At 37.1% G+C, this 22,009-nt stretch overlaps 1 protein-coding gene across 1 annotated transcript in view; it reads right to left on the bottom strand.

Annotated features, from left to right (window-relative positions):
- NBAS (NBAS subunit of NRZ tethering complex) overlaps nucleotides 1-22,009 on the bottom strand; it is a 388,176-nt gene that overhangs the window by 317,940 nt on the left and 48,227 nt on the right. Inside the window, exons 10-11 of the mRNA XM_032172256.2 lie at nucleotides 17,904-18,042; nucleotides 11,038-11,106 (exon numbers count right to left, since the gene is read on the bottom strand). Of these exons, the coding sequence (XP_032028147.1) occupies nucleotides 11,038-11,106; nucleotides 17,904-18,042 (208 nt within the window). The remainder of the gene's footprint in view (nucleotides 1-11,037; nucleotides 11,107-17,903; nucleotides 18,043-22,009) is intronic.

Raw genomic sequence — 22,009 nt, forward strand, 5'->3', positions numbered from 1 at the left:
TTCTGCCCTCGTTCTATCTCCTTCCTACTGCCTTTAAGACCTGCTTTGTTTCCCCTTCACCTTCTGCCATGATTGTAAATTTCTTGAGATCTCCCCAGCCATGTGGAACTGTGAGTCAATTAAACTTCCTTTCTTTATAAATTACCCAGTCTCAGGTAGTTCTTTATAGCAGTGTGAAAACTGACTAATACAGTGGGCAAGGGAGAGAATACCAGAGTTCGTGCCTTGGAAATGGGAGGATAAAAGCAACTATAAATCACAATAAAAGTAAACCTCGACCAGGCTCATTGGCTCATGCCTGTAATCCCAGTACTATGGGAGGCCAAGGCGGGTGGATTACCTGAGGTCAGGAGTTCAAGACCAGCCTGGTCAACATGGTAAAACCCCATCTCTACAAAAATACAAAAATTAGCCAGGCATGATGGCAAGTGCCTATAATCCCAGCTACTTGGAAGGCTGAGGTGGGAGAATGGCTTGAACCTGGGAGGCAGAGATTGCCATGAACCGAGATCGCACCGTTGCCCTTCAGCCTGGGCAACACAGCAAGATTCTGGCTCAAAAAAAAAAAAAAAAAGTAAACCTCAAACATTTAAACCATAATTCTTCATACTGTATTAAGATTTCTCAGCACAAGTAAATAATAACCTTGTTCTCTTCTTTATTTGAATTAAGTAGTTGTAAAAGCAATAAAATTTATATGTAGCTGCAATTTTCTTTTTTTTTTTTTTTTTTTTTTTTTGGAGACAGAGTCACTCTGTCTCCCATGCCAGAGTACAGTGGTGCAATCTCAGCTCACTGCAACCTCTGCCTCGAGGGTTCAAGGATTCTCCTGCCTCAGCCTCCCACGTAGCTGGGATTACAGGCACCTGCCAGGACGCCGGGCTAATTTTTGTATTTTTAGTAGAGATGGGGTTTCACCATGTTGGCCAAGCTGGTTCAACTCCTGACCTCAGGTGAACTGCCCACCTCGGCCTCCCAAAATGCTGGGATTACAGGCATGAGCCACCACACCCAGCCACAATTTTCACTTTGGTTAAAGTAAGTCTTAAATTTCTTTCACATTCCTCAGCTATGAATGTCATTTTTATTTTAATCATCATTTCAACAGCTGAAATTTTGGTCAAGAACATTCAACTTGGCTCTGCCACTAGTAGTTATGTGACCATAGGCACATTAGTTAACTATCATAAGTAACAGAGACTTTGTCTCTTTTTAAAATAAAAATAACAACATCTACACATTATAAGGTTGCCCCAAGGATAAAATTAGAATGTATGTAAAGTCATTTAATGCATTTATCATATAACTCAACTTTCTAAATATAGAAGTTAGTATGAAGATTGGATTCTACCTGAATCCATAATAACACATCTTAATTGTAAATTCCAACAACATGTCTCATTCATTTGGCACTCTTCACTTGCACCTTAGTAAGATCTTTTATATTAGGGGAATATATTGATATTTAATTCTTCTAACTTCTAACTAGTACTTTATCTAGTCTCACTAACCACTTTATATGCTCCCTGAGTATAGAAACTCCATCCACATTATATAAATGCTGGAATACAAGAGCTGAAATAAGACAATAAAGAGTGATGTTCCCAAAAAAGGAGGGTATCAGAATCACATGGACACCTGCTCCACTCCCAGCACTTAGGATAAATAGAAATCGAGGCTGGAAAAACATAGGCATATGTTCTTTGAAAAAACTCCCAGGTATCTCTGATGTGCACCTCCTCTTGTAATCTTCCACTTTAACTCTGCATTTTTACCACTCTTTTTTCATTTTGCTGAGGAGGCAGCCAAAGCTCAGACACTCATGTGGCATGCTCCAGATGACCTGACAAGACTCTGTGGCAGCAATACAATAACTCTCCTAACACGCAAGGAACATCTCTTGGCATTCACAAGAGGCAATTTCCTCAATGCACTGCACAGAAAACGGTGAGTAGTCTCTTGCCAAAATGCTGACCAAGCACTTGATAAGTACTGTTCACGTAAATGGAAACTGGGGGAAGTTATGCACACTCCAATAGGGGGAGAGTAACAAGAGATCCTGGAGCAATCGGCGCTCTATAAGCTCTCAAAACTAACCGGCCTGCACCCACTTGTACAGGGTAAATCCCATACTAATGTCATCAAAAACAGATATGATCCTCTTGATAAAAGACACTATCGTCTATACAGTCTTCTGCCTAAAAAAGCAAATAAAAAATCTGCATGATCTTTAAATCCAACTACTAATGTATAAGAATACATGGACACAAAAGGACAAAAGAATAAAGGAAACACCACTATAAAGATGCAATGAGTAAAATGAAAAAAACAGTTTCTTCAACAAATAATTTTTAAGAGAAAAAAAGATGATATGGAGGAGGGACCAGCAGATAGAGAAAAAGAAACTTAAAACACATAGTTTTTTTTAAAAAAGCCATATTGTTAGAGATGAAAAATTGCATGATAAAAGTATAAATAAATAAACCTAAGCCAGAATAATGCCTGCTTGTGGAGGGTGGGCGGGAACTGTGTTTGTGACAGGGTCCACAGAAGGTAGCTGGCAGAGTCCTGTTTCTGCCCTAGATAATGGTTATAAGGTTATGTACCTTTTCAACTTCAGAGAAGAACCACTTCACACCTACCAGGATTACTAGAATAAAAGATAATAACAAGTGTTGGCAAGGATGTGGAGACAATGGAAACACCATACTCTGACATTAGGAACAGAAAATGGTGCCGCCACCTTGGAAAACTGTCTGACAACTCCTCAAATGACTAAACACAGTTATCATAAGATTCAGCAATTCCACTCCAAGAAAAATTCAATGATATTTCCACAAAAGAACTTGCACACAAATGTTCACAGCAGCATTATTTATAATAGCCAAAAAGTAGAAACAACCCAAATGTCCAACTGATGAACGGATAAAGAAAGCACTCTGTGTGTGTGTATATATATACACACACATACATACATATACAGATATACACACACACACACACACACACACAATGGGCTATTACTCAGCAATAAAAATAAATGAAATACTGATACATGCAACAACATGGGTGAACCTTGAAAGCATCATGCTAAGCGAAAAAAGCCAGTCACAATGGACCACATATTTTATAATTCTATTCATACAGAATGTCCACAATAGGCAAATTTATACAAACTAAAAGATTAGGGGTTGCTTACGACTTGGGGAGATGGAGTGTTGCAGGTGATAGTTAAGGGATGCAGGGGTTTTTTTCCAGTGCCGTAAGATGTTTAAAATTGATTCTTGAAATCATTGCACAGTTCTGTAAATATACTAAAAAATTCTGAATTGTATATTTTAAATAAGTAAACTGTACCACATGTGAATATTTCAATAAAGCTGTCCCCAAAATGGTTATTAAACCACACATTTGTTTGATGCAATTTCCTATATCTGTATTATATTTCACAATAAAAAGCTTAAGAAGGAAGAAAGCATGGGAGAGAGGGAGGGAGAAGGGGAAGCAAGGAAAGAGGGAGGGAAGAAAGGAAGAAAAGAAGGAGGGAGAGAGGGAGGAAGGAAGAAGGTGCAAAAAGAAGCTAGCAGGAATCTGATTTAATTTCTTGCTGCAAAGGAAGTTATCATCTAATACATCTATTCTATTCCAGGCACTTTTCTAGGTAAAACAGATGTGAACCTAACTTCATGGTGCCACGAAAATATAGATTAGGTATACAAATAAACTAACAAATAAATCTACATTACAAACTTTGATTACCACTATGGAAGAAAAATACAGAGTGCTCTAAGACAGAATAACAATAGGAACTGTATTTAAATTGAAGGACTATAAGAGGAGTCTGAGGATATGAAAAATAGAGCTGATGCCCAAAGATGACAAGAAATTAAATTAATGAGGACAAATAAGGTAAAACCATACCCAATAGAAAAAAAATGGAATCTACAAAGAAAAGAACATGGCACCCTTGATAAGCTGAGATAAGGCCAACATAACTAAAAGAGAATGAGCCAGTGGCATGAGATCAGTCTGCAGAGACAGTCATGGGCCAGCTTATGTGATGTCTTTTTGGATAATGTTAAGCATTTTATTCTGTCATCATTCTTAGTTCAACAGAAAGCCACTGAAGGCTTTCTTCAAGCAAGAAAGTGAGCTTATCTGATTTACATTTTTTAAGTCACTAAGGTTGCTAGGGGAACTGATTAAGTATCTGCTAATGTAGGAGAGATGAAAAATTATACGATGGTGATAGCCACAGAAGAAAAAAGAAGTAGAAAGATTCTAAGTACACGCTGAAGATGATACTGGTAGCAAAGCTGTTAGATTAGATTAGATGGGGGGATGAAGGACTGGGTGGTATCAGCAATAATTTTCAGGTATCTCCCTTTGGCAAAAGGATGGATTACTGAGGCAATCAAGTCTAAGGAAGAGATGGTTAGGGAAGAAAAATGAGAAGCTATCAGAGTTTTGTTTTGGAAATGTTTGATTTAAAATGCCTGAAGGCTATCCTACTGAAGCTGTCAAGTAAGCAGCAGGGTATACAAATCTGAAGCGCAGAGGAGAACTGGGCTACAGATGCCAGCTTAGGACTTCCTGGGATCTGAAAGGTATTGAAAATCTGAAAATACTCATATTTTATACATTAAGAAGTATGGAATATATTGATGTTTATAGCATCCTAAAGTCACAGAACACACATTTAATTTGCTCGTAGTAACACCTATGAGTAGGTATTAAAATTACTTTTAATGATGAAAAATTAGTAAAATATTTCCTTGTATTTTACTATAGTATACTTCTACGTCATCTATAATAACTGAGAAACAACTCTATCAAAAGATATGTTTTTAAAAGTTTATCTAACAAATTACTAAAGGAGCTAAAATTTTACAACTTTTTCCCCTCAATATACTATACCTTTCCTCCACTGATTCTCTGTAACTAATCTGCCTGCAAAATGGGTAATCAGTAAAAACATTTACTGAGTGTATAAAGTTCATCTGGGGGTATACAGAAACGGGAAGTAGCTCACCCATTCTCCACTAAGTTATTTCAACTTTCCTCTCTGGAGGGCCCATAAAAGAACATGGCAGCAATATAGTATCAAACTACCACAGATGCTAGAGTTCCACTTGCTATAAAACCTCACTTAATTTTTCTAATCTGATTCTAATCTATAAAATTTGGATAATACTATACCTTTTGGGTTGTGAGGTTTAACAGATCATTAAAATATATATATTTGTCCCAATAATAAAAATATTTATACATACACACAGTATCTGGCATACAAACATTTAAAATGGGACTATTCAAAAAATAACAGATGCTGGCGAAGTTGTGGAGAAAAAGGAACGCTTACACACCGCGTTCCTTTTTAGTGGGAGCGTAAATTAGTTCAATCATTGTAGAAAACAGTATGGCAATTCCTCAAAGACCTAAAAACAGAAATACCATTTGAACCAGTAATCCCATTACTGGGTCATACGGTTTGGATCTGCGTCCCCAACCAAATCTCATGTCATATTGGAGGGGCCTGATGGGAGGTGACTGAACCATGGGGGCGGATTTTCCCTTGCTGTTCTCCTGATAGTGAGTTCTCACAAGATCTGACGGTTTAAAAGCGTGTGGCACTTCCCCATTTGTGCGCTCTCTCTCTCTCTCTCTCTCCTGCTCCACCATGGTAAAGATGTGTTTCCTTCCTCTTCACCTTCCGCCATGATTGTAAGTTTCCCGAGGCCTCCCAGTCATGCCTCCTGTTAAGTCTGCAGAACTGTGAGTCAATTAAACTTCTTTTCTTCATAAATTACCAGTCTCAGGGAGTTGTTTTTTTTTTTTTTTTTTTTGAGACAGTCTTGCTCCATCGCCCAGGCTGGAATGCAGTGACGCGATTCTTGGCTCACTGTAACCTCTACCTCCTGGGTTCAAACAATCCTCCCACCTCAGCCTCCCAAGTAGCTGAAATGACACGTGTGCACCACCATACCCAGCTAATTTTTGTATTTTTAGTAAAAATGGGGTTTCACCATGTTAGCCGGGCTGGTCTCAAACTCCTGACCTCAAGTGATCTGCCTGCTTCAGCCTCCCAAGTGCTGGGATTACAGGCGTGAGACACTGTGTCCAGCTGCAGGTAGTTCTTATAGCAGTGTGAGAATGGACTAACACACTGGGGAATATAAATCGTTCTGTCATAAAGACACATGCACACGTATGTTCACTGCAGCACTATTTACAATAGCAAAGACATGGAATAAACCTAAATGCCCATCAGTGATAGACTGGATAAAGAAAATGTGTTACATACATGGAATACTATGCAGCCCTAAAAAATAACATTATGTCCTTTGCAGCAACATGGATGGAGCTGGAGGCTATTATCCTTAGAAAACTAATGCAGCAACTAATGTAGGAACAACCAAATACCACATGTTCTTACTTATAAGTAGGAGCTAAATGATAAGAACACATGGACACATAGAGGGGAACAACACATACTGAGGTCTATGAGCACGTGGAGGGTGGGAGGAGGGAGAGGATGAGGAAAAATAACTGATGGGACTAGGTCTAATATCTAGGTGACGAAATAATCTGTACAACAAACCCTCATGACACAGTTTACCTATATAACAAACCTGCACATGTACCCCTGAACTTACAATAAAAGTTAAATTTTTTAAAAAAGTAAAATTTGAAAAGTAAAATGAGACTATTTTAAAACATTTTGATTGAGAAGGCATAGTGATCTTTATTAAGGAAAACTGCATAAATTGTTAAAATATGAACACAAAGAAATTGTCATGAAATACAACTTGATAGCAAAGAGTATCACTAGTATCTGCTGCAATCCACTCTATTCCACTAGCTCCAATATCTATTTGTTCTTTCTTCATTAAAAATACTATTAAATCCTTCTACTACTGGCAGCAATATTTGGAGAATGAGTTGTACTTTCTCTCAAATGTTGCAATAAAACTTCCTAACTAACTGTCCTTTCCAAGACAGGGTTTTTAAGAATGTTAAACATCAGACCTTTGTACTGAAATTAATCACCTGTCATCTAATTTAATAGAATTAAAAATGGGTGATTTACCATTTCCTGTAACTTTCAAATATACAAACTGTGTTAAAAAGAAAGTAGTTCTCTAGTACATACATTCGAAACATTCTGAAGTACTACATATTCTTAAAGAAAAAATACTCAGATCAATAAAAGGCAAATTTATAAGTGCTGCTCTTCCAACATTCCACAAGTATTTATTGAATATTATATATTCAATAATAAATATTAGGTGCCAGGCATTGTTTTACACTATAGGAAGTCAGCAATGAACAAAAGAAACATAAATCCCCACCCTCAAGAAGTTTACTAGATATTCTAGATCATTATATTTTAGAAGTCTGACACACACACACACACACACACACACACACACACACACACAAATCAGAAATATACCCTTCAAATCAAACAAAGTCAGCCTCAAAAGCCTAATTAACAACCTGTGACAAAAACACTGTAAATGCATGAAGGAAAGAAAAAAAGGATTCTGAAAAATAAAAGAAAAGGCCGGGTGCAGTGGCTCACGCCTGTAATCCCAGCACTTTGGGAGACCAAGGCGGGTGGATCACAAGGTCAGGAGGTCAAGACCATCCTGGCTAACACAGTGAAACCCCGTCTCTACTAAAAAAATACAAAAAATCAGCCGGGCATGGTGGCGGGCGCCTGTAGTCCCAGCTACTCGGGAGGCTGAGGCAGGAGAATGGCATGAACTTGGGAGGTGGAGCTTGCAGTGAGCCTAGATCACGCCACTGCACTCCAGCCTGGGCGACAGAGCAAGACTGTCTCAAAGAAAAAAAAAAAAAAAAGAAAGGAAGAAAAAAAGAAAAAAAAAATCCAAGCCAATATCCTTTATAAAAGAACATAAATAATTCTTATTTTTAATATACTCTTTTAAAAGATAACACTGTCCAGGCGTGGTGGCTCACGCCTGTAATCCCAGCACTTTGGAAGGCCAAGGCCAGCAGATCATGAGGTCAGGAGACCCAGACCATCCTGGCTAACATGGTGAAACCACGTCTCTACTAAAAATACAAAAAATTAGCCGGGCATGGTGGCAGGTGCCTATAGTCCCAGCTACTCAGGTGGCTGAGGCAGGAGAATGATGTGAACCTGGGAGGTGGAGCTTGCAGTGAGCTGAGATCGTACCTCTGCACTCCAGCCTGGGCAACAGAGCAAGACTCCATCTCAAAAAAAAAAAAAAAAAAAAAAAAAAAAGATAATATTACATGTCAGACAATGAGAAGTTATTTTTTAAAGCCATGTAAGTTTTGGGTAATAATAAACCACAACTCAAAAAGAACCTGTGGACTACTAATTATTAATTCTATAATTCAGGATATAAAGAAATTAACAGAGATAACAGCAGTCACCATTACACCATTATTATTTGCTGAGTATCTGCAATATGACAATCACTGTCTTAGCTATTTTACGTATATTACCTCTAATACTATACAATCTCAGTGTTGTTAGAGTTTCATAAGTAAATTTTTTAAATGAACTAAATATTAATAATATGGTTATACAGGAAAGTAGGCCCATTTTGTAAAGATATTAGTAGTTAAGAGGAACTTTTTTTTTTTTTTGAGCCAGGGTCTCACTCTGTCCCCCAAGTTGGAGTGTAGTGGCACAATCATGGCTCACTGCAGCCTCGACCTCCCGGGCTTAAGTGATCCTCCTACCTCAGCCTCCCAAAGAACTGGGATAACAGGCATAAGCCAGCATGCCAGGCTAAGAGGAACACATTTTAAGAGAAACATAATTGTTGCCAAACTTGAGTAGTAAAACAGATAATTCTTTCCAAGATATTAAGTAATTTATCATCTCAGCTATTTTGAAACACATCTTAGTTTCTGTTTCTTCCAAATTACCAACTAAAGGTTTAAGACAATAACCAACTAGAAGTGGTGAAAACAAGCACTGGATCACAAACCAACAGAAGACCAAACACATCTCTGACACTCTCTGGATAAGTGAGTTTAGGCACACATTTCTCTTGAGGCCTTAATCTCTTCATCAATAAAAAGTAGGCATCATAATGCCAGTGTAGGTAATGCAAACTTCCTGTGAGATCCTGTGAAAATACTTGTCAAAGTGTTCATAATAAGAAATCATTAGATAAGCCCTATGAGCTCTTTCAGCTCTAAAATTATAGTACGGTCATGTATCACTTAACAACAGGGAGATGTTCTGCAAAATGCATCATTAGGTGATTTCGTCACTGTGAAAACATCATACATAGAGTGCAGTTACACAAATCCAGATGGGATAGCCTACTACGCACCTAGGCTGGGTGGTATAGCCTATTGCCTCTAGGCCACGAACCTGCTCAGCATGCTACTCTACTGAATACTGTGGGCAACTGGAGAGCACAATGGTAAGTATTTGCGTTATCTAAACACAGAAAAGGTATAGTAAATGGTATAAAAGATAACAAATGGAACACCTGTATAGGGCATTTACCATGAATGGAGCTTGCAGAACTAGAAGTTGCTTTGGGTGAGTGTGCGAGTGTGCGAGTGAGTGGCGAGTGAATGGGAATAGGACAGGACATTACTGAACATTACTGTAGACTTTAGAAACACTGTACACTTAGGCTCTACTACATTCATCTTTTAAACTTTCTTCAATAATAAATTAGCCTCTTACTGTAACTTTTTTACTTTATAAACTTCATATTTTTTTACTTTTTTGACTTCTGTGATAACATTAGCTTAAAACACAAACACACTGTACACACATCTATACAAAAAAATTTTCTTTCTTTACATTCTTGTACTATAAACTTTTGCATTTTATTTTATGCTTTTACTTTTTAAACATTTTTGTTAAAAACTAAGACACAAATACAAACATCAGCCTAGGCCAACACAGGGTGAGGATCATCAATATCACCGTCTTCTACCTCCACATCTTGTCCCACTGGAGGGTCTTTAGGGATGGTAACACTCATGGAGCTGTCATCTCCCATGGTAAGAATGCCTTCCCCTGCAACGCCTGAAGAACCTGCCTAAGGCTGTTTTATGGTTAACTTTTTTTTTAATAAGTACAAGGAGTACTCTCTAAAATAATGAAAAAAAGTACAGTACAGTCAAGCCCCCCATATCCACAGGTTCCACATCCTCTGATTCAACCAATCGTGGATTGGAAATACAGCATTTGAGGGATATAGAATCTGCAGATATGGAGGCCTGACTTTTCATATCAGCAGGTTCTACAGGAAAAGAAACTGAAGCAGTGAAAAAGATTAGATTATTTGATTTTCCCCCAAGACAGGAGTATGATTTGATTCCCCCAGAAGACAAAAGTATGATTTGATTCCCCCACAAGACAAGAGTATGATTTGATTCTCCAGTGTAGGTCAAGACTCTTGTGAAAGTCAAACAGAGAAACAAATGTAACCACCTCGCAGAGGCAGTTCCTAAGTATCACTGATATTCATCTGGATGAAACTGTCTAACATCCTAGCCATGGATCCACGCTTTTCCTGCTAAGTAACAAGACAGTAAAACAATGGTACTTAAAACCCAGGGTCAACAGGCACATTTCTTCTTGGAGCATCAGTAACCTCAGATTTGGGGAAGAATTTTTTTTTAATATTAAGCCAAAAAGTGATATATTATGAACAATAATACAAAATTCACAAGATTTGTAAAGATAAAATATGAAATTCAAAGATATATATATATATAATGTTTCTAGGAGAATTCCTTGAGCTATATTCCCAGACCCCCAAGAGGGCTGGGTATATTCTCTATAATTATTTTTCTTTTAAGATAAGGTTGATACACAGTAAAATATAAAAATCTTCAGCGACAGCTCTATGAATTCTTACTAATGCATATAGACACATAGTGTATATGAATACACTCAGATGAAGATACAAAAAATTCAAAGTTCATTCAGCTTTGACCTTAAAGGTATTTCCGGGTAAAAATGTTTGAGAAGCCCACCATAGTTAAGCCAATTTGCATTACCTGTTCTTGTCCCTGGCGACTGTAAAACTTGACGCTTAACATCCTTAATAATCCCAGTGTCTTCGGTACCTGCGAAATAAATGCATCATATGAAGAAAGATTACTGAAATGACTTATCATTGTAAAATGTCCTTTTATAATGAAATGAAAACTATAGCAAATCTAGTATTTTTTTAAATGATTAAAGAAAATCACCAATAAGGTGTCAAGGATCTTGGTGAGATTCTGCTTTTGTTTGGAAAAAAAAAAATCCACCAACTGGTACAATCTTACAAATTACATCCATGATCAAATGCTTTTTTAAATATATAACCAGTAAAGTTTATGCAAATCAGAATCCACTGCAAGCTCTTCTCAAGTAAGGCTGCCTAAGGTTGTCATTTTATCCTAACATCAGTATAGAAAACGCTAAAACTTCCAAAAGAAATTTCATCTATTAACAATTGATTCTATGCTTGAAAAACACCAAAAAAGACTTTATCTTTAGAAATCAGTGTATAAAATAATTTAATATAACACATGACAATTTTTGTCTTTAGACTTAGAAACTATATTTTTTTAATGGAAAAGAACACTGTTGAGGATGTAGGGAATCTGGAACCCTCATACACTATTGATGGGAACATAAAACCATACAGCCACCGTGGAAGAAGTTTGTGGTTCCTCAAAAACTTAAACATAAAACTAACATATGACCCAGCAATTCCATCTGAGATCTATACACAGAAGAATTGAAAACAAGCATTCAAACAAATGTTTGTACATGAATGTTCAAAGCAACAATATTCACAATAGCTAGAACTTCTGAGTTGAAAACATTAGGGATGGCCTTGATACACATCTCCAAATACTTCTTCCAAAAAAATCAAGAACAAGAAAGGGAGATAAATCTACACAAAAACCACGCTCTCCGCTTAGGCTAAGATAGAGAATAACCCAAACTTTACAATAACTGTAAGCAAAAAGAAAGAAATCACCAAATCCCAGTGTGTCATCTCCATTGCTCCTGCTAAAACCTATGTCCCCACTCACCCCATTGTGACCTGCCACAAGGTGTGGTGGTTAGCAAAAGCAAATTGAAAAACACCCAGGGAGGACAGAGGGGAGCTAGCAAAAATGGCTACGGTCCATCTAAAACCAAAACTACCACCAAAAAGACTAAGTCCACTCTGAGTGAAAATACTATAAAAGCATCCAGGTTGATCAGACCTGGCCTACAGGGAAGGGACCTAAGTGTGGGCATGATGTGAAGAGGCAGGCTTCCAAACACAGAGCTTCTGAGGGAGACAAATGGCAAACAGGAAGAAGTGCCTTTTGCCAAAGGGGTGGTAAAGGGGAAAGGAAGCAAAGGGGCAAATGTAGTGTGCAGCAAGACAACAGACAATCACAACATCAGAGGATCCACGCCCCCTCCTGCCACCAAAACAAAACCAAAAATATCTACTAAGGTATTTGAACTTTGCTATACTGACAGAAGAAGGCACCATTAACCTACGAATCTTGTAAAGTATTCCAATATCATAAAAATGAACAAGAAAGAAATTCACAAATAGTTTGCAAACATGAGAAGACGAAAGTCAACACGTGTCAACAAAGGGAAATTATGGCTGAAAAAACAACCATGAAGCAAAAGAAAACTTTAACATAGCACTCCAAAAAGAATTAAATATAGTCAGACAAGCATTTGAGAATGTGGACAACTTGAAAAACCACCTTAAATCAATAATTCAGTAACTGAAAATAGAACTGGACAAGAAGAGTGAAAAAGAGTTAATAATAAAAAGCTCAATAAATTCAGGAAAGAAATATAAGAAAAAGACAACATTATCTAAAAAATAAAGAATAAATTATAAGGTACTCAAGGATAATTTAATAAGGGGCTTTAAAGGAAGACATGAAAACAATGAAAAAATGAAAATGAGTTAAAAAGTGAAAAGGAAATGAGATAAAAGGGAGAGGTAAAAAGAGTAAAGAAAAACTACTGGAAAGAGAATATAGTAAAAAGCAGTAACATTTGGATTGCCAGAGAATCTGAAGAAGATAAACAAAACCAAAGTAGAGAATATTTAAAATTATAATCCATGAAAACTTTACAGAAACAGAAAATGGAAAAAATAGAAATAGAAAAAAATCTGAATCTACACACTAAAAGAACCAATGCATACCCAGGAAATTTAAACTCAGCATGATCAACTCCAATATCCTAGGAAGCTATCAGATTTCAAAGATAAAGAAAATAAAGACCTGCCAGAAAAACTGACTAATAACACGAAGGGTAAATAATTTGATTGCATCAGACTTTTAAAATCTCACATACAAAGCAAAACAAGAGTAGCATTTTTTAAAAGTTTAATGAAAGAAAAGGAGAACCAAGGATTTTATATCCAGACAAGTTTTCCCTCAAATATGAAGGTTATAGCAAAACAGTTTTGAACATAAAATACAAAAACTTAAGAAACTCATCACCTATGAGCCCTTTTCAAAACATACTAGAAAATAACTTCATCCAACCACAAGAACGACTGGGAAAACTTTAGCAAAAGAACTGAGTAAGCATTTTAAAATACATAAATAGATGACTAAAGAAAGCTGGGAACGAAAGTAGACACCAATGTACAAATATTATGTATGTGACAATGCAGAAACAAAACAACAAAAAGAGAAAGAGGAAAGCAGAATAAGCTGATTTTTATATAAGCAACTAGTGGAAATGAAAGAATACCAAGAAAACAAACTCATAAAATGCTGGAAGACATTGATAACATCAATAAGAATAGTTTCCGTGAAATGATGGAAGCAAATCTCCATTCGAGTGAATTCAAGAGAGAATGGAAGGAGAGGAATTGGAAACAAGTACAGACAACTCTTGAGCATTGTAAGGAAAGGAAAGAAATGGGATGGTAGCTAGAGGGCAAAGTGGAGTCTGAAGAGGTTTTGTGAAGGGAAAGATAAAAGCATGCCATATGCTGATAAACCTAAGAGATAACAAAATTCCTGATGTAAGAGGAATATCCTTCAAGAAACAAGAGTGGGAGATCTAGGGGACAAACACAGGGCTTGGCCTTAGCCTGAGTAAGGACAGTTCCTCTGTCTGAACAAGAGAAAAGTTACAGCACACAGGCACAGCTGCTGGCAGCGTGTGGGATCCTACAGAAGTATTCCTTCTGATTACTTCTATTTTTTCAGGGAAATAGGATTTCTCATGGAAATAGGATTTCAAAAAGTCTATGTTCTTTCCACAACAACATTCTATATTGAAAAAGCAGCAGCAACAGCAGCAATAATAAAAATTCAGTCAACTTTGTTCATTCTTACAGTTTTCCAAAATTTTGATCTTAAAAACACACACAACGATAAATAATTAACACTGCGGATCATCTTACAGTTTATCAGTTTATTACAGTTATACAGTTTATTAGTTTTCCTAATACCTGGAGCAGTGATAAAATGTTGAATAAATGAATAAATAAAACTATCTCACATAGATGACACTAACATTAATTTGGAAACTTGGGTCAATGCACATATTGAATTTTGCATAGTCTGTTTTACAACCTAGCAACCTTGTGAGAGACTATGATGTATGTGTCAGCAGCATTTTTCAGTCAATACCTACACCAAGACAACAGCAACCTTAAACAAACAGTAAGAGGAGGTTCGATGAGAACAATATCTGCCACCAGACAAAAGGAACTAATCCCATAACCTCAAATTACTTTGAGGTAAGGGAAGGCTATGCAGAATGATTGTAAGTTTAGCTGCAAGACACAGCCACTAACATAATTAAAATACACTTGCAGCATATCAAGAAGTTAATCATACAGCAGAGCATTCAATTTGCAATTCAATATTTTTCCCACTTATTTCGTCAGCGCATAAGCAATTTTCTTTTAAAAGACTTCAATACCGAAGCCTCAGGCCACAAGGAGATCAGGACCATACATAGCAGAGTAGATTCCAATACTTCAGTAAGGTGCAAAGGGAAAGCACAGGAGAATTCAAAGAAACTAAGGTGAAAAAAGGTTCCCTGGTATGTGACTTGCCACTTGCTTGCCCACTGGGTCCCAAACAAACACTTGATTACACCAAACCAAAAGCGACTTTCACCACTTACCCACGTTATCTCTCCTTATATCCTCTATACACACCAATTTTCCTTTTTTCCTCAACCCTATTTTGACAAATTTCACAGCTACAGAAAAGCTGAAATGATTGTACAATGAAACACGAGTATACCTCTCACCTGGCTAGACCAGTTATTAACATTTTGTCACATTTGCTTTATCTCTATTTGTGTGTGTGTCTATGTATACAGACACACATACTTTAAAATTTTTTTTTTTTTTACTGAATCATTTGAAAACAAGGTGCAGACTTGCCCAGGCGTGGTGGCTCACACCTGTAATCCTAGCACTTTGGGAGGCCAAGGCAGGCGGATCACCTAAGGTCAGGAGTTCAAGATCAGCCTGCCAACATGGTGAAATCCCATCTCTACTAAAAGACAAAAATTAGCCAGGGATGATGGGGGGTGCCTGTAATTCCAGGTAATCAGGAGGCTGAGATGGGAGAATTGCTTGAACCCGGGAGACAGTGGTTGCAGTGAGCCAAGAAAGCTGCAGACATCATGCTTACTTTAGACAGAGCTGAGAGAAACTTCAAACTCTAAGATCTGCCCTGAAACATCTCGCATATAAAACTACAAGCTGGATATGACCTAAATCAGAGAGATAAACATAGCTAAATTCCTACAGATATGAACTAATGTGTCCAGTATGTATGAGTACCTTCTACCTCACTTTACTTTTTATAGATTGTGGGATAATCATCATAGCATATATTAGTGCCACTGATATGGACAGAATTTCATGGGGTGGCGGGTGCAGAACAGAAACTAGATCTGGCCCATCTCATGCCTCTATTTTCAGTTATTATGCTCTACTGTGCCTTAGGCTCCTTATTTGTGAAATGTGGCCAATAATACACCAACTGTTCTCCTTACTAGGTCCTGCAGAGAGAATAATGGGCTGGTAGACTAGGTAGATGGATAATAAATGGAAGGAAAGGCATATGCACAGTACTGCATAAGCTGTTCTACACGTACAAACTGGTTTAATGTTTGATGCCATATAAACCAGTAAGTTGACTTCATTTAAAGAAAAAGAAAGTACTACTTTGTTGGGTTAAATCACAATCACACACTGCAGTATATATTAAATGCTAAAAATAACATTCACAGAGGATTACTATTATTGCTAAATATTTCTTTTCAAAAGTACATCTTCATTAGTTTATTTTCAACACTAAAATCTTTAATTGTTGTTTTAGAACATAATTTGAAATCAATATATTTTTTGGCAAATTCATTATCAAAATGAACACATAACATGTTTGATTATGTTGTGTTTCAACTTAATTTCTAGATTTCTTTCCTCACTGAAAAAATATCTGAGTGCCCACTAGGTAACATGGTAAACCCAAGCTGCATAATTTTGGCCAAGTGCTCACTTTCTTTTTTTTTTTTTGAGATGGAGTCTGGCTCTGTCACCCAGGCTGGAGTGCAGTGGCACAATCTCGGCTCACTGCAACCTCCGCCTCCCAGGTTCAATAGATTCTCCTGCCTCAGCCTCCTGAGTAGCTGGGACTACAGGTGCACACCACCACGTCTAGCTAATTTTTATATTTTTAGTAGAGACAGGGTTTCACCATGTTGGTGAGGCTGGTCTTGAACTCCTGACCTCGCGATCCACCCGCCTCAGCCTCCCAAAGTGATAGGATTACAGGCGTGAGCCACCATGACCAGCCCAAGTGCTCACTTTCATACAGTTTACACAAATAACTAAGACATGCAAGACTGCAGGGTGGCCAGGACGGTAAACATAATTAGTATTTACCAATACCTAGTTTTTCACACCTTTCTGGACACACAGAAAACTATTTCCCAGCCCCCTTGAAGCTAGGAGGGGCCATAATACAATAAATGAACTGTGAGTAGAACCAATGTCACTTCTGGTCTAGGACAGTAAAAAGTTCCACCTTTTATCTCTCCCTTCCCTTCCTAAGACCATAAACTGAGATAGTGGGACCTCAAAAGGTCACTACTCTCCATGGATCTTTTAGTCATCACTTGAAACAAGCTGCCCAGGAGAGTCATGATCTCAATAGCAGGCTTTGCCACAAAATAAGGAAAAAATCTGTATATGATAAGCCACAGAAATTTCAGGACTTTGCATTTGCTCATTTGATTGTTTGAATTATCAAAATAGAACCTAGCCTATGCTGACTACCACAGCCCCAAGGACTGCCTGACACAAAATAGAAGCTCAATAAATAAGTATAGAATGAATGGATGGATGGATGAATAGTCCATATAAATATGGAACAATATGGAAATCTGGACTCTAATTCCACTATTTGCTAGCTGGATGATCAGGGCAACTTACTTAACTACATCTCACTTACCACCTCATCAACAGACTCGGGCCAGTAACAATATTTACCTCAAAGGGTTACTTAGAATTAAATGAGTTAGAGCATATAAAAAGCACTCCGAATAGCTGCCAACACATTAAAAAGTGCTTAATACATGTTTTCATCTAAATAAGCAAATACAAGGAATAAGACTACTGTTAGGTTGTTTTTCTAATATCTGAAAATGTCACTACTAAAAATTATTCCAAGTTAAATACAATATGCCTCAGTTGAATTTGTTATTTGAAAGAAATAAAATTATACCAGCATTAATTCACTGTCCTCATTTAAGACGAAATTATTTCTTCCTCTATATCTTACAAAGGACTTATTTGTCTAAGACAAATAGCACAGTGAAATGACACATAGCAAAGTGAAGTGCCATAACTCATACTTACTGCAGTAACCCTGTCTCCACCATTAGTAACCTGCTTGTAATACGGTGATCCTGAAAGAACTCTCCAGGCAGAAAGGCCACAGCTAGAAGCTTTTGACATGCCTACTTCAGCAGTTTCACATCCACCAACAAGTAGAAGTCTAAAAAGGAGAAAAATTTTTAAAAATCGATACATTGCAAATATAAATAAGAGCAAAACAAAGAGAGCAGAAACAGTCACCTTGAGAAAGAAAATTTACCAAGTACTATTAATATATGTTAAACCTAGAAGGTAAATATTTCAGAGGAAACAATCAAAAGAAAACCAAACTGTTTTTCAATTAGAATTTCACCATATACTAAGGCTTAAATATTCAGGCACCTGAAATGCAGGTGGGAACTTAGAAATGAAGAAAAAATTTAAGGCTAGCAACTGAATATATAAAAAAAAAAACTGTTAGTATCAACACCAATAAACTTTAATAGATGTGTAGCCTCACCCAGATACATTATGTATTAATTATGGCAATCTATCTGATGCAATGAGGGAGCCATTACAGAATGCTAGAAAGAAATGACACCCAGGAGAAACTGAATGGGAAAGAACCACAGAGCAATAATTATACAAAAATAAGACTGGTTGGTAGTTTAGCTGCACACTATGATTGGTTCATTTTTCTGTTTGTTACACAACATTCGTAACCGGAGGCCAGTTACCAACAGGGCAAACAGCCTAACATATACTAAAAGTTAAAAGACATTACTGTATATATATAAACAAACCACTTTGTTTATACCACTTTGTTTATACCACTATATAAAGAAAGCTAATTAATAACGAAACCCCAACAGTCACAATTTTTAAAGCTATGTTCAGTACTTCTGGCAGGGATCTGTATAACAGACATCATAATTATCTGTCTGAAGAAAGAAAAAAAGTCTGAAAGTTCCGTTTACCTCCTTCTTGGCCATACTCACAGAAAAACCAAATCTTGAAAAATTTATGTTTCTACACAGAAATTGAAAGGTCAAAAAAACACTTCATAAAGTTATTTAGAGTTGGCATATCAGACTAACTCAGTTACAATTTATGTCAACTAAAGCTAACTTTAAATGTTATAAAATAAATATCAGTACCTCGTGACATAACACCATGAGCTCTTAATACGGACCCTTCAAGACCAGTGGAGGTGTATGCCCAAGAGTAGTCAAAATGCACTATATTATTGTAGAAAGCAATACCTGCCTTCTGCTAATTTTGTTCACCTTGTGTGGCAGGCAACACAATGGCCCCCAAAAGATGTCCGCATCCTAATTGCTGCAGTGTGTGAGTATGTTCTATTACATAGATTTAAGGTTGTAGATGGAATTAGGGTTGCTAACCAACTGACTTGAACTTACGGAGAATAAGTTATTCAGGTGGCCCTGAAGTTATCACAAGGATCCTTAAAGGTAGAAAGGGGCACAGAAGAGTCAATGTCCGAGTAACGTAATGTGACACTCAACTGGCCACCGCTGCTTTGAAGGTAGAAGAGGCCACAAGCCAAGGAATCTGGGGAGCTTCTAAAAGCCGGAAAAGGCAACAAAATAGATTCTGCCCAAGCCTCCAGAAAGGAACACAGCCCTGAGGACATGTTTGATTTTAGCCCAGTGAGACCCATTTCAGACTTCCGATCTCCAGAACTGCAGGGTAAGTTTGTGTTATGTCACCAAGTTTGTGATTCATAGAAAATGAATATACACCTTTTTTCTTTCCCAGTCCCAAGACTCAGATGACCTGTCACATTCTAATGCCACCAAAAGCCCTCTTCTCATTTGACAACTCACTTTCTAAAGTGTTTCTGAACTAAGCTAACAATAACAAAGAACTCATCTCTACCATATAGTCTTAGATCTAAATTTTTCAAAACTGTACAAAATCCTTCTAGGTTTAATTATGGAATGTAGCCCAACTCAAAATCTCAAAAACCATAAAGTAATTCAAATGCACTTTCTTCACAGAAACACAATTTGGGCCTACACACAAAGCCTTTTCCCTACCGCCTTTATATGCGGCTCTAACAAATTTTCATCTCAGCAAATTGGAAGTAAAAAACTTTGAGATGATGCCTTGAAGCAACCTATTTTGGTTGTTCCTACCCTAAGCAAATCCTTAGAGCTAAACGTAATTAACCCTGCTCATCAGGGCAAAAGAGATTGTGGTCCAAAGTCAGGCTAGTAGTATGAGTATTACTTGCCCAGAGCATTCATTCTTCTCAAATGATTCTATTACAGTAAAATATTTCATTAAAAAAGGGGTAGATCTAGTGCAGATAAAATCATATTATCCCTCAGAATCTAACTCTCAATTTGGAGAAAACATTGATGAAAAAAGAAAAATACTTTAAACAACACTACAAAGATGCAATCAACAAAAACTAGACAGTGAGAAAATACAAAATAAATGGCCTGGGTTTTTTTTTTTTCAGAACCCACATACACACAATCAAAGCAAAACAGCAACAGATAGAAGGAGGATATGGAGAGCAAATCAATGAATTAAAAGAAAACATAGGCTAGGTGCAGTGGCTCATGTCTGTAATCCCAAAACTTTGGGAGGACAAGGTGGGAGGATTGTTTGTGGCCAAGGATTCAAGATCAGCCTGGGCAACATAGTGAGATCTCATCTCTACAAAAAAAAAAATTAGCCAGGTGTAGTCATAGGTACCTACAGTCTCAGCTACTCAGGAGGCTGAGGTGGGAGAACTGCTTGAGGCCCGGAGTTCCGAGGTTGCAATGAGCCATAATCGTGCCACTGAACTCTAGCCTGGGTGACAGAGTGAGTGAGACCCTGTCTAAAAAAGAGGCGGGGGAAGGGGAGAACACAGTCTGGATATTTGAAGATACTGACAGATTACTGTTAATTATTTTGGATGTGCTAATGTTATCATGTTTATATTTTAGAGTCTTTATTTTGTAGAAATACACACTGAGATATTTACAGACAAAATAATATGCTGTCCAGGATTTACTTCAATATAATCCAGGGAAGGGTGGATAGGGAAATGGCTGGGTATACAGGTAAAATGAGACTGGCCATGAGCTGATTGCTGAAACTGAATAACAGGCACTAAAGAGTCAGTATACTATTCTACTTTTGTACATGCTTCAAATTTTCTATAAATTTCTTTCTCAAAAGTCCATTTGATAGGAAAAAAATCCTCTGAATAAATAGAAACACAAGGTGTAATTTGGAATATCCAAAGTTCAGAATTTAATCACAACGTTTTTTCAATCCAAAAACATGTGATTCATAAAACATACCTTTAAAAACTAGTAACCTACTATTTAGAACAGTAACCTCTATTGAAACTCTATTTGAAAACAATATCACTATTTAATAATTCAATAAACTATATCAATATCACTAGGAATTCAATAAATTCCCAAAGGCCATTATAAAACAGTTCCTTGATAACTGAAATAATGTCACTTTGATCAATGTCCTATATATATGTATTAAAAACATATAATATAGTAAACATTAATATATTTATAATATATAATTTCTACTAATTAAATTTATGTTAAGATATGTCTGAAACTTTAAGTTGACTGACTACTGAAGGAGTTACAGACCTAAGTGATAATCCAGATTTTTTATGTCCTGGGTATTGGAAGACACTTCCTCTCTATGAATTCTAATAGCATAGCCATGCACAGATTAAACTGGCTACAAAAGCTTAAGATCCCCTGAGAACAAAAGGGATTCAGTATCTGTTCCCGGCCTTTCCTCCGTTCATGCCAGACTGAAGAATAAGTGGAAAAGCAGCAGAATGATGAATTATGTGCTGTTCCAATCAGACAGATAGCAGCTTTAGGACACTGATGCTCCAGTTCTAAGAAAGCATATGTGTCCACACATCCAAATAGGCACGGGTGCTCAGGTATGTTTAAAGGGGAAGAAATGAAGATAACTGAATCAACATCTTCACAAAGCAGGCAACTGGCAGCTGCTGAGTGCAGGGCAATGTGCAGGGCACTGAGTGTACAAAGATGAACAAGGCATGTGCTCTGCATTTAAAAGCTCACTCTCTAAAATAGAAAAAAAAAGGAAGAACACATGGGAGCATGAAATTAGTGGCACAA

This window comes from Hylobates moloch, unplaced genomic scaffold (assembly GCF_009828535.3).
Source record: "Hylobates moloch isolate HMO894 unplaced genomic scaffold, HMol_V3 SCAFFOLD_13, whole genome shotgun sequence".
NCBI classification, from domain to species: domain Eukaryota; kingdom Metazoa; phylum Chordata; class Mammalia; order Primates; family Hylobatidae; genus Hylobates; species Hylobates moloch.